The sequence below is a fragment of the Rhizomucor pusillus genome (assembly GCF_041956525.1).
Source record: "Rhizomucor pusillus strain CBS 183.67 unplaced genomic scaffold VTP01scaffold_10, whole genome shotgun sequence".
In the NCBI taxonomy this organism is placed as follows: domain Eukaryota; kingdom Fungi; phylum Mucoromycota; class Mucoromycetes; order Mucorales; family Lichtheimiaceae; genus Rhizomucor; species Rhizomucor pusillus.
The window spans coordinates 1066848-1077836 of NW_027192152.1; the positions used below are offsets into that span (position 1 = coordinate 1066848).

General features: G+C 44.1%; 6 protein-coding genes across 6 annotated transcripts in view; 5 read left to right on the forward strand and 1 right to left on the reverse strand.

Annotated features, from left to right (window-relative positions):
* Nucleotides 1–314, forward strand: part of VTP01DRAFT_1436 (uncharacterized protein) — a gene marked incomplete at both ends in the record, with an annotated part of 1076 nt that extends 762 nt beyond the window's left edge. Inside the window, 2 exons of the mRNA XM_069379786.1 lie at nt 10–68; nt 168–314. Coding sequence (XP_069238844.1) covers nt 10–68; nt 168–314 — 206 coding nt within the window. The remainder of the gene's footprint in view (nt 1–9; nt 69–167) is intronic.
* A 160-nt stretch (nt 315–474) lies between these two features.
* On the reverse strand, nt 475–726 carry VTP01DRAFT_1437 (uncharacterized protein; the record flags this gene model as incomplete). The annotated part of the gene is made up of 1 exon (XM_069379787.1): nt 475–726. One exon carries the CDS (start codon nt 724–726, stop codon nt 475–477), a length of 252 nt encoding a protein of 83 aa, XP_069238845.1.
* Nucleotides 727–2052: 1326 nt separating this feature from the next.
* Nucleotides 2053–2649, forward strand: VTP01DRAFT_1438 (uncharacterized protein; the record flags this gene model as incomplete). The annotated part of the gene is made up of 3 exons (XM_069379788.1): nt 2053–2094; nt 2162–2546; nt 2606–2649. The coding sequence occupies 3 exons, from the start codon at nt 2053–2055 to the stop codon at nt 2647–2649; spliced, it is 471 nt and encodes a 156-aa protein (XP_069238846.1).
* Nucleotides 2650–3839: 1190 nt separating this feature from the next.
* Nucleotides 3840–5463, forward strand: VTP01DRAFT_1439 (uncharacterized protein; the record flags this gene model as incomplete). The annotated part of the gene is made up of 4 exons (XM_069379789.1): nt 3840–3866; nt 3932–4554; nt 4640–5356; nt 5421–5463. 4 exons carry the CDS (start codon nt 3840–3842, stop codon nt 5461–5463), a joined length of 1410 nt encoding a protein of 469 aa, XP_069238847.1.
* A 389-nt stretch (nt 5464–5852) lies between these two features.
* On the forward strand, nt 5853–7514 carry VTP01DRAFT_1440 (uncharacterized protein; the record flags this gene model as incomplete). The annotated part of the gene is made up of 7 exons (XM_069379791.1): nt 5853–5934; nt 6235–6322; nt 6377–6448; nt 6508–6559; nt 6631–6819; nt 6873–7076; nt 7137–7514. The coding sequence occupies 7 exons, from the start codon at nt 5853–5855 to the stop codon at nt 7512–7514; spliced, it is 1065 nt and encodes a 354-aa protein (XP_069238848.1).
* An 842-nt stretch (nt 7515–8356) lies between these two features.
* Nucleotides 8357–10479, forward strand: VTP01DRAFT_1441 (uncharacterized protein; the record flags this gene model as incomplete). The annotated part of the gene is made up of 8 exons (XM_069379792.1): nt 8357–8484; nt 8534–8925; nt 8999–9341; nt 9407–9482; nt 9536–9882; nt 9947–10123; nt 10175–10282; nt 10347–10479. 8 exons carry the CDS (start codon nt 8357–8359, stop codon nt 10477–10479), a joined length of 1704 nt encoding a protein of 567 aa, XP_069238849.1.
* Between the last annotated feature and the right edge of the window lie 510 nt (nt 10480–10989).

A 10989-nucleotide genomic window follows, 5' to 3' on the forward strand; every position in this document is an offset into this window, starting at 1 on the left:
GTGAATAAGGTCCCATTAATCTGATATGTGTAAAGTACTTACAGACTTGGTCTACGTTGTTGTTGCTCGTGAATACATAGTATAGTTTTCCAAACCTTGTTCACAGCAGACTGCAAAGGGACATGCAGCTGATTAACCTGGGAAGTAATATCATATGCACTTTAAAGGCCGGTGGCCTCATATGGTTCCACCCAGCATTCTCATGTGATCGAGTATACGAGATCGGCCAACTACCAAGCTACAATAAAGTATATGACTTTAAGCACAGCATCTGGAGAGCTATAAATATTGGACAACGTGTCGTAACGTGTTGACGGAATACAGACAAGATTGTAATTCTCGTTGCTACTTCAAGGCAGTAACTCTTTATTCAAATCACTTTATATGCCAATTTGGGACGCATGCAAAAGTAGCATGCACGACCGTGTTCTTTTTTTCTTATGTACAAGCAATGGATACGGAATGCTCACCGTTTCACCAACCAAGATGGACGTTCTGCTTCTTGAAGCACTCGCTCCGAAGCAAGTTGTCGATGACCAAGTAGATCGCACCGCAGGAATAAGGACCGCTCTTGTCAAATGGTTGGAACCAGTTGACGTTCAACGTAAGCAGCGTTTGCGACTTTGATCTTCCAGATGGGGTTTGGGGACTTCCAGCTTGGACAACATCCTGGCGTCGTAGTATCGACACGGGGTCGACTCGAGGTGAGCAGTGTGTTGCTCGCATCAAGGCCTTGTTCCGGCCTTTCTACCTCCCTCTTTTTTCTCCTTCTTATTCTCTCTTTTTCTTTTTGGAAGTTGAAGCGAAGGAAAGCTTCATGCTCGTCCTCTCTTTGGATCTACTCAGTGGTGTAATGCGTTCCGGGATAGGTTTCAACGGGTGGATTCCACCATATGGATCCCATATGGGTACTTTGCGCTTTCTGATATCAGCTGTTGCTGTTTGGACAGGTCCGATCCCTGGCTCATTGCGGTGGTACCTCCCTGCACCAGGTCTGTTGGTGGATGATCTATCATCTTAGGGCACCACGGGCGACTTCACTGGAAGCAGCGCTATGATGACAACGCGTAGGTTTGGGACCAGGTCGCCTCCGGACTCACACCGCAAGATGATAATGCAAACCTTGCTTCCCTTTATGTTACTCTGAACGTGCATTTACCAGCGAACCAAAGAAGTACTTTTGTTTCTCTATGGTACACGTTCCCAAGGATTCGATCTTCAAGAAGGTGACTGAAAGTAATCTATCAGTTACTTTTCATTGGCTTTTCTCCAAGGCAGCAAGACAGCTTCTCGTTCCGGACTTCTAGAGCAGATATCCTTAGAAAGACGAATAGATTTTTTAGGTCATGCGCAAATAAACTCTTCGCATATCTGATAGATGCTGATAATGATAATGTGTAAATGAGTGAAATTGAGGCTGCAAAGCACAAATTCTTTCAGCCAGTGTCCAAATGAATGGATCACGCGAAAATAGGCTTTGGTCTAAAACTGGTGCAAATTTAGTGTCATAGTAAATATACTCATTGATGTAGACCCAAGTGGAGACTCCTCTGTGTGAAATATCGCTCAGGCTATAGAGCGCGTCGTAATTCACAGAGTATTGATCTAGGCGAAATGTAACGATGCTTAGCGATAAGATATTTTGAAGAGAAATTCTTCAATTATTGCTCTCGTTCAAGCCGGCTACTCAGCTTCCATTACGTTCGCTTTCCATGTAGGCATTATCTGGGCCGAAAGTATAAAATGTCATAACAATAAATTGTTGCGCTGCAGCTCTGCAAAATACTGTGTAGCATTTTTGGTTTAAAGTACCCATAGATTGCAAAAAGTCCATCGTGTAATTTCTAGGCCTTGCAAGTATTACGATAACGATATTGCTGCCATTATTTGTCATCTTGACCAAGTTTCTAGAGGTTTCAGCATGTTTGAAGCGGCGAAATTTGATTGCGATATCAAAAGTCCAACATTTTGACTCAGAAAAGACCAAAAAAGGTGATTCGCGCAGAGTGGTGCAGTGTACTGTTTCTCACTGTCTCTTTTACGCTCCATCTCATGCCTCGTGAATCTCGCCGAAATGATGAAAAAGAAGTACAGGTAAATATCCCTTAAACAACAGCGATCTTTGCGAAGGAACTTGGACTAACGACGCTTATTGTTAAAGCAACAAGAAAAACGCAGAGTTAGCTTTGACTTGTCACACAATGTAGTCCATATCCTTCCCAGTCTCCAGCAATGTCGCAAAGAGGCTACTAGACGTAACCGGGAAGAATGGGAGCGCCGGCAGCTAAATCAAGATATGCTCTGCGAACTGATCGTATCTGAAATTGTTCAAGAGAATGGCTGTCAAACAGAAGACACGCCAATTGCTGCTGCGGCACCTCCCACTCCACTCAAGAGTTGCCTGAAAAAACCAGCACCAGTGGAGCTTCAAGAAGATTGCCCAAAACGAGTCAAACGATCCAACAGCCATAAGAAGAAGAAACACGGCAAACGCGGTCATGGCAAACGCCATATCAGCAACGCTAGTTGCATCAGCGAGGCGCGGAGTAAGTTGCACATATGTTACACGGGTTCGCGTGTTGACACCTGACCTAATGAGTTGTAGTGCCACCATCAATGCCGTCCACGCAGCAAGTGCCTATCCACTGACTCCCGGCGGCTGACAGCGATTCATCAGATAGCTGCCAAGCGCGCGCTCTATCCGCCCCCCGGAAGCCAGTAAATATATTCACGATGGATACCACGGGCACAGTCAGCTAGATCTGGCCTGCCAACTTGTCCAGAATGATACTGTGATATAAACTAAAAGGGATAGTTACGTCTTTTCGGAGACTAATGCCATTTTTGAAATCTTTTCTTGCTATCTGAAACTAAGATCCATGCATTTAATTGACGAATAAAGCATTCTATTATTTGTTTCCTTCCTTCCTCTACTCGAGAAAATGTTTTTAGAGCAAGGATAATGCCTTTTTCCATTTTTGATAAACGCAACTCATGCGCTGCATGATCAGGAGATTTTTTTAAAGATGCAACCAGTCAAACTTGTTTGTCTTTCCACTGGGGTTCAAAATCGCAGGGAACCGCGCCAAACGGAACATAGAGTCCAGACTACGTATAGGATTTCATTGTCGCAGTTGTTAGCTGCAGAAAGCATTGGATACAATGACCGGAAACTTTTTTGATGAGCACGCAGTGTGGGAATAACGGTTGTCCAGGGAGAAATGGGTCAAGCTACAAAAAGAGCCAACCAACCAACCTGCCAACCTTATCATCTCCAAGGGGGGTAAACTACCTGGGATGAATTGACAGCGTCTATAGGGCACAGACGCTAGTTGGATAATGTGTGTTCAAGTCGACGATTTATTGTACTCCTTTGGTTCTCCAAAGGAGGAGGAGGGGCGGGGGTAAAATTCGAATGTGAATGAGCATGAAGAAGGAGACTGCATAAGCCTTGCTCGATGGATAAAGCAAGTACTGCACATGCTAATCGGTGCTGAGATAGCTACAACACTGGTTGGATACTCGCTTTTGCTGATGATCTGCACAGCACGCAAGTAAAATAGAAATGTGTCACTTGATTCAGCTTCAACTCCCTATTATGTAGCAAGGTGCTGGGGAAAAAGGAAGGGCACACACACCACCTTTTCTCATACACACGCATATACACACAGTACATCCAAAGACAAAAAAGCGTAAATACTCGCATTTTCTCAGCTGCTCCCTTTCTTTTCTTCCTTCTTTCTCTCATCGTTCTTCCATTTACCATGCTGGAACAGGTAGAATTTTCTCACTATTGACTCCATCACACAAGGCACTGATCATAACAGTAGTCCTCATCCATGCTTGTCAGTCCTTGGGATAATAAGGTAGATATCTCATACCATTTTTTTCATGTGGGATATGAAAATCTGATATTTGAATCAAAAATAAGCCGTTTCAATTTCCATCTTCGTTTGATACCTCGTCAATATTTGACTCGTCTCGATCGAACCGCAAAAGTCCGGAGCAGAGCGAAGCACCTTTTTGGCTGGGAGGCCCTCTAAACGGTGAATCTGCGCCGACAACGCCTGCAGTCGAGCGAAAAGAGGCTGAGCATTTTGCAAACTATACAAAGACGAAGGACTCAACTTTACCATACCGACGACACTCATTGGCTAACGAGCCTTTGTTCTCTTCGCAGCAACAGCAACAATTACATCATAGCCAATATCATCATCATCCATCACTGTTCGAGAAGCGAGCTTCGATTTCCGCGGCATCTGTGTGGGATAGCGCCAACACTAGCCCTAAATCCGATCACTTTGGTGCCACGATCTGGTCGCCTACCACGACTAAGCAGCTAGAACAGCAACAGCAACCGGCGTCCCCTGTATGGGATAGGATAGGCCTCTCCTCATCCAACCACCCCGAGTCTTCCCCGCAATCCCTATTTCCTTCTCGATATACCTTCACCGAGCCGCTTCGAAACACTCGCCGTTTGTCCTTGACACCGCTACCGAGTGCAAGCGAGCATATCGCGAATGAGTATTTTAAACCGCGTGATGTGCTATCTAGGTAAGGAATAACGAATAGAATCATTGCGACTGTTGCATAGTCCGACTGACCAGAATCACTCTATTATCTCTCACTAACTTCACAGTGTCCCTGAAGAACCTGGCCTGCTACCATACCGGCGACATTCCCTAGCAGGTCCGCTCTTGGGAGTGTCTGCGACATCCAATGCCAACAGCGTCTGCAGCAATAACACGAGTTATCTGCGTGAGCAGCAGCGTCAACTGAATAATATACTCCCTACCAACTTATTATCATCCGACCTGTTGGAATCAGTTAACCACTGCTCGGACCAGCCGATATCGTGGTGCATGGTCGAGTTCAAGGCAGGACGCTCAGAGATTTACTACAGCATGATTCCAGTAGAAAAGGACGATTGGGTGATTGTGGAAGCGGACCGTGGACGGGATCTAGGCAAAGTTGTTGCTAAGGACCTACCTGCGGACCAGGTTGCGCTCTTGATGCATTCAACCAGTACCGGTATCTGGGAGGAGCCTCGTCTCGCTGCAGCCGTGCAGCAACAACAACAGCAGCAGCAGCAATCTACGACGACACCCAAGCGCGTGTGTCGTCTTGCAACCTCTGCAGAGATCACTTTGCTCGTGACCAAGCGCCAGGACGAGCAAAAGGCATTGCTCATTTGCCAGACGAAGAGCAAGCAGAAGAAGCTGCTTATGGATATCGTGGACGCTGAGTACCAGTGGGACCGCCGCAAGTTGACATTTTACTTTGTAGCCGACCGACGAGTCGATTTCAGAGAACTAGTACGGGAACTTTTCAAGATTTACAAGACACGCATCTGGATGTAGGTTCTTGATAGATCACCAATACGAATGTAGATTACACTGACACGGATATATTCCATCTAGGTGTTCGGTCAATACCATGACCAAAAGACCTGCCATCATGTAAATGATGTATACACAAACTATATTCCCTTATATTCCCTTCTTTTCTCTGTCTTTCTTCCTCTTTACCAGTATACATATACGAGTATTACATAGAAGCTCTAGTCTTCATAATTACCATCACAAATGAACAAACAAACAACGCTCTCTTTTCATTTTTCTTTCTTTCTCTCTACAATCTTGTTCAAACACAACACACACGCACAAACATTTACACAATACAGCGCGTCAAAGTTCTTTTTCCATTTTTAAACAATGTGGCTCGTTTCACGTACGATCAGCATACGATCATGTCGAGTTCATCGATGGCTTGAATTCACTCGATGCATAAATCGATCGTTCAGCAGTGCCCTTTTCGAGACGATCCACAAACCTGTCCTGTTACAGGAAGCAATGGAATATCTGTCGCCCAAGCCGGGGAACACGTACTGCGATTTGACATTTGGCGATGGCGGTTATACACGTGCACTCTTAGGTAAAGTTTGACGGGAGACGTATATTACGATACATGTATAAGCTGCACCGCCCATGGCTGGGACGGTTGCACGACAAACGGAATAAGAAAAGTTTCTCCCAGGGGAATGGATACATGCGCGTTGAAGGGATGGGGGATATTTAGCTACTGGGAGTAACGAAGAAAATATACGGGCACAGTCGAGGATAGAAGAGAAAGAAAGAAGAAAGACAGAAAAAAAGATAGGGGGAAAGGCACGGAGAGATGGGGGAATACAAGTAGCAGCAGCAAAGGGTTCTAATTCGGTTGGATGCTTCGTAGATAGCTGCGATTGCAAAGTGGTAGCTGTGGATCAAGACCCGGCTGCTTATGAAAAAGCATTGCAGTTAGCACAACATGATGAATACCGGTAAGCCCTGAAAACCAAGCAAGTTACCATGGACGCTTTCTAATCGTTTGCAAGTGGACGGCTTTTTCCGTTGTTAGGACGCTTCGGGGAGATTAATCGGCTCGTGAAGCAAGGTTTACAATGGGAGTAAGTCTTCTCGTTATACACTTTTATGTAGGGAGCATGAAAAGTTAAATTTTCCTCAGCCGCCCTTGCTTTGATGGTCTAGTTATGGATATTGGAGTATCGAGTGCGCAGGTAACAAACCATGTCGAGCCATTGACATTTTTTTTCAAAAATCTTTGTGGTCTAAAGATATCTTTTGTTAGCTTGAGACTGCTTCTAGGGGTTTCTCGTATCAATTGGAGGGACCACTGGATATGCGCATGTTTTCAAGAGGAAAACAAAGCAGCGAGAAGAAATTTGACGAAGAAGAGCGGCTTCTGCACAAGTCTGTGTCAGCGTACGAAGTAGTCAACTATTACAATCAAAACCATTTGGCAGATATCATCTATAAGGTAACGCATTAGCATGTGCATCTACTGGAAATACTTTACCAACAATTTTCAAGTATGGCGGTGATAGATTATCTCGGAAGATCGCGTCCGCCATCGTATCGGCAAGGCACAAACGTCCAATTGAAACTACTACAGAGCTAGCAGCCATCGTTAACAAAGCATGTCCACAGCCAAGGTGGCAGCGCGGTGACGATGACATGGTACGCAACTCTGCAGCGCGGACGTTCCAAGCAATACGTATCCATGTCAACGACGAGGTAGCCATGTTTTGCGCCTGATGAAAAGCGTAATAATTTTCTAACATGTATTCGGGACAGCTTGGTGAATTGGAATCTGCTCTGCGCTCAAGTGAATATTTGCTACGAGCCAAAGGACGCCTGGTCGTTGTAACTTTCCATTCCCTCGAAGATCGTATCGTAAAGACATTTTTGAACCACTGTGCCGGACGCAGAAATGTGCAAGATTCCCGGAAGTTTGCAAGTGCGAAAGAAGCCTACAGGCAAGCCATGCGTGGCAAAATCGAGCTCCAAGCACCTATCAAGGAATGGGGCGATGCCTCGTTTACTTTATGCACGAAACGCGTTGTCAAAGCTTCGCAAGAGGAGCGCGCTGAAAACATGCGAAGCAGATCAGCAAAGCTGAGAGCAGCCGAGCGAACCGAAGCACCACCTTTGGCGCCATTCGGGCCTCTGTAAATTACATTGTAGAAATCTTTATATTAAAAAGAAATAATCAAAGTTAAAGGCAATACAGGAATGAATATGAAGAAGTCAACAGCGAGTAGCAAATGTAGTTGATTGGGAACAAAGGAATTTCTAAGAGCATTACGTTAGTATCTTGCGCTGCTGCTGGGTAATCATAATTGATACTTACACCTCGAAGGGGTAATTCTCAAATTGCTTGAGGGACCAGACCGCGCACCTAGTGTTTGTTTATCAGATTGTGTCCACCGCAGCAAAGTAAACCAGTAGACATATTTGTACCCATGTGGTCGGCTTGTTATAGAAATAAAATAAAAGCACGACAGAGGACTCGAAGTGATGCATCGCGAGAAGCGGAGGAAGAGACGAAGGAGAGGAGCGAGACGGTTGATGTTGGAGGTGGCGGATCAGGATAGAGGCCATGTCGGCTACGAAGCTGAGCGTCGGAAATCGTACTGCACCTCGAGAGAGCAGTCAACGTACCGGGATGTTTGAGAGGATACAGGATTTTGCTTGAAAATAGCGAGACTTGAAAGCTGATAGGAGAAGTCTTACTAGGAATACACCGCTAAGGATAAGAAGACGGTTTACGGATTTGTTTCGAAGCAGCAGGAAGCTAGATTTTAGGTGTAGTGTTCTCTCAAATATCGATTCATGCGAGTTTATTCCACAGATTTGGATCAGCCATGAGCTTCAGCGAACCAAGCGCAGCGGGCGAAGCGTGAAATGCTTGTAAAGAAACAAAAGTGTGTTCCTAATTTCTTTCATGCAGCCGACTGCAAACGGCGGGCTTCCCTTTTTGGGATCCGTCTCTTTCTTCGCTGCCACTCCAAAAAATGTCAAAAATCAACATTCGAGAATTCCGTCGAAAGCATGAGGAATTACTCAAAAACAAACTGATGAAGCAAGACTACGTGGACGATCTTCTACGAGATTATAAAAGGAGGATCCGTTTCTGGAATTTGTATGTTTGGAGCGCTTTTACAGATCGACCATTGCTAATAAGCGGATAGATCGGACAGGTTACCCAATTCCTGCGAATCAGCGAATTTGTTTACGGATCCTACCCTCTTTGCGCTTTTGAGAGATCACAAAGAAGCTCGATATGAACGCAGAAAAATGCAGTCGAGAATTCGAGAAATGGATGGAGGTGATCAACTTGTAAAGAGACGGCCACAGGCAAAGGACGTGCTGCCCCATCGCACTCTTGACGCTGAAGACGAACAACGTGTTCTAAGTAGCTTCCATGCAAGCAGCACGCAAAAGTCACAAAATCCTAATCAACCACGAATGTACCCGAATCCTTTGGTGCCAAAGAAACGAAAATATCTTGCTGAGAGCAAAGTCCCCACACTATTTCGACAGATGTATGGTGAAAGTGGCTCAGGATCATCTACAGCAAGAGGTATGTAACATTGAGGGTTAAAAAAATTATGAATCACAACGTTCCCTTTACTGACTTTTTATTCTGGTTATAGAAACATCTGCAGATACCCCTAGTATATGTGGATCTGATACCGCAGAGGCAAATCCTCTGAATATGGACGAAAAGGAATCTATAGAGACACTTATAGTACGCTATCTTTATCCAGAATTGGCAACGGAAACAGCAGCAGAATCAAGCGCAAGTCCAGAAGACTCGATACAAGACGATCTCGAAGATCCTGACGATGAAGAATCTGAAGAGTACGAAGACCTCAGGCAGGTCGATTCACTGGAGATAAGTGCCATGTCGCATCCGGATATTCCTCAGACAGAACTATCAAGGAAGTTCCTCAAACTTGTCAAACATCTGGATGAATCTCCTTTGCACACTGTAAAGTAAGTACTATGGATACCCAATATCGCTGATGCAATGCTAACAGAATGACAATTATAATATTTAGTGATGATCATGTGATCAATCTGATGAATCGACAACGAGAATATGCTTGCTACCAGCAAAAGGAAACGCCCAAACAGGTAAACTTTGATAGTTCTATACGATATTCTTGCACATTAATTCTTCGATTTAGGAAGATGAGAAAAAGAAACTATGGAATTTTTCCAAAGGTTCCACTCGAGGAAGCCCGATATCAGAAGCTATTCTTTCTATTGCGATCTATAATCCTAGAAAAAGTACAATGCGGATACAAGAAATCGAGGTACTAGGTTCGCAATCATTGGCAGATCTGCGCGACGCACTTTATTGCTTCAAAGACTTTGTACAGAATCGTGACCACAAAAATGAAGATCCTAACGGCGTTCTTCTCAACACACGCGAGAAAAAGTTAAGTGGCAGTTGTTTCTTCTTTGAAAATATTTTCTATGTCGATACGCGTGCAGAAGAACAGGGCATGGGATCTGAACCTGACTATAGTGAGTAAGTATATGATATTTAGCTGCCAACTAGCATGATGAACACCTTACAAACTCAAATTTTATAGACCTATCCGAAAATGGGTCGCGGAAAATGGACGCCATACCCAGGAGAACCTAGCACTGTATGAGAAAGCCAAGATGCAGGAAACCAAATTTGAGGATTTGGAACTTAGACTTGATCATCCATATCTATTTATACATCAGAATGGATGCCAGCATCTGGTTATGGTCAGAGATATAAGGTAGGCTTGTATAACGTCAGCTATGATTGTCAATATCTAATGAAAAAATAGAATATATGAAAGGTGTCGTGATGGCAAACAGAATATTTTTCCTCGCACGTTTTACAATCAGCAACATATACGACATAAATGCACTATGTGCCTGACTTTACCGGCCGTGTAAGTGCGAATCACTTTATACGTTTCGTTTTTTTCGCAAGAGTCCTTATTCCTAGATATTAAGGTACATCACGGTCGACGATGTATTGAGCGGCACAGTTCCTGCCTACCTTTGCAAAGAATGCTACGTTCCTCTCCATTTCGACAAGGATGGCAACCAAGTCAATCCATTCCAAGTAGCTGCTTATCTAGGTTAATGACGAGATATGTATATGATAAATGAAATAAAGAGCAACAATGGAAAAAGACTGTAAGTCGTTGGAATTAATATTTGTGGATGTTTTGATTATCAAGAACACAGAATGTCTTATATACTATTTGTGAAGCTATTCTCTATCGAGATGCAGTATGTGTTTATTGTCTAAATAGCGTGCTGGGAATGCAAGATAGAAGTAGACAAAGATATTCAAAATGACAATAGAGCATATAGACCAAAATCCATGGTCAAATCCACCTTCGTGTATCCGTCCAAGCGACTAAAGCTCGTTATATACTAGAGGTTTCCGTTTCCGTTGTCGTAAATCCGTTGGCTATAACCGATGACGACATTGAAGAATGAAGTACTTTGGGAAAGGAGAATGTCTTCTTATTCAATCTTTTATCACAAACACGAGCAAGTAAGAAAAAGATAGCCAAAGGATCGAATCCTCGAAGAAGCAGGGACCGTTTTAGACTCCGAGACGCACCTTTGAGGAATGTCAACGAAC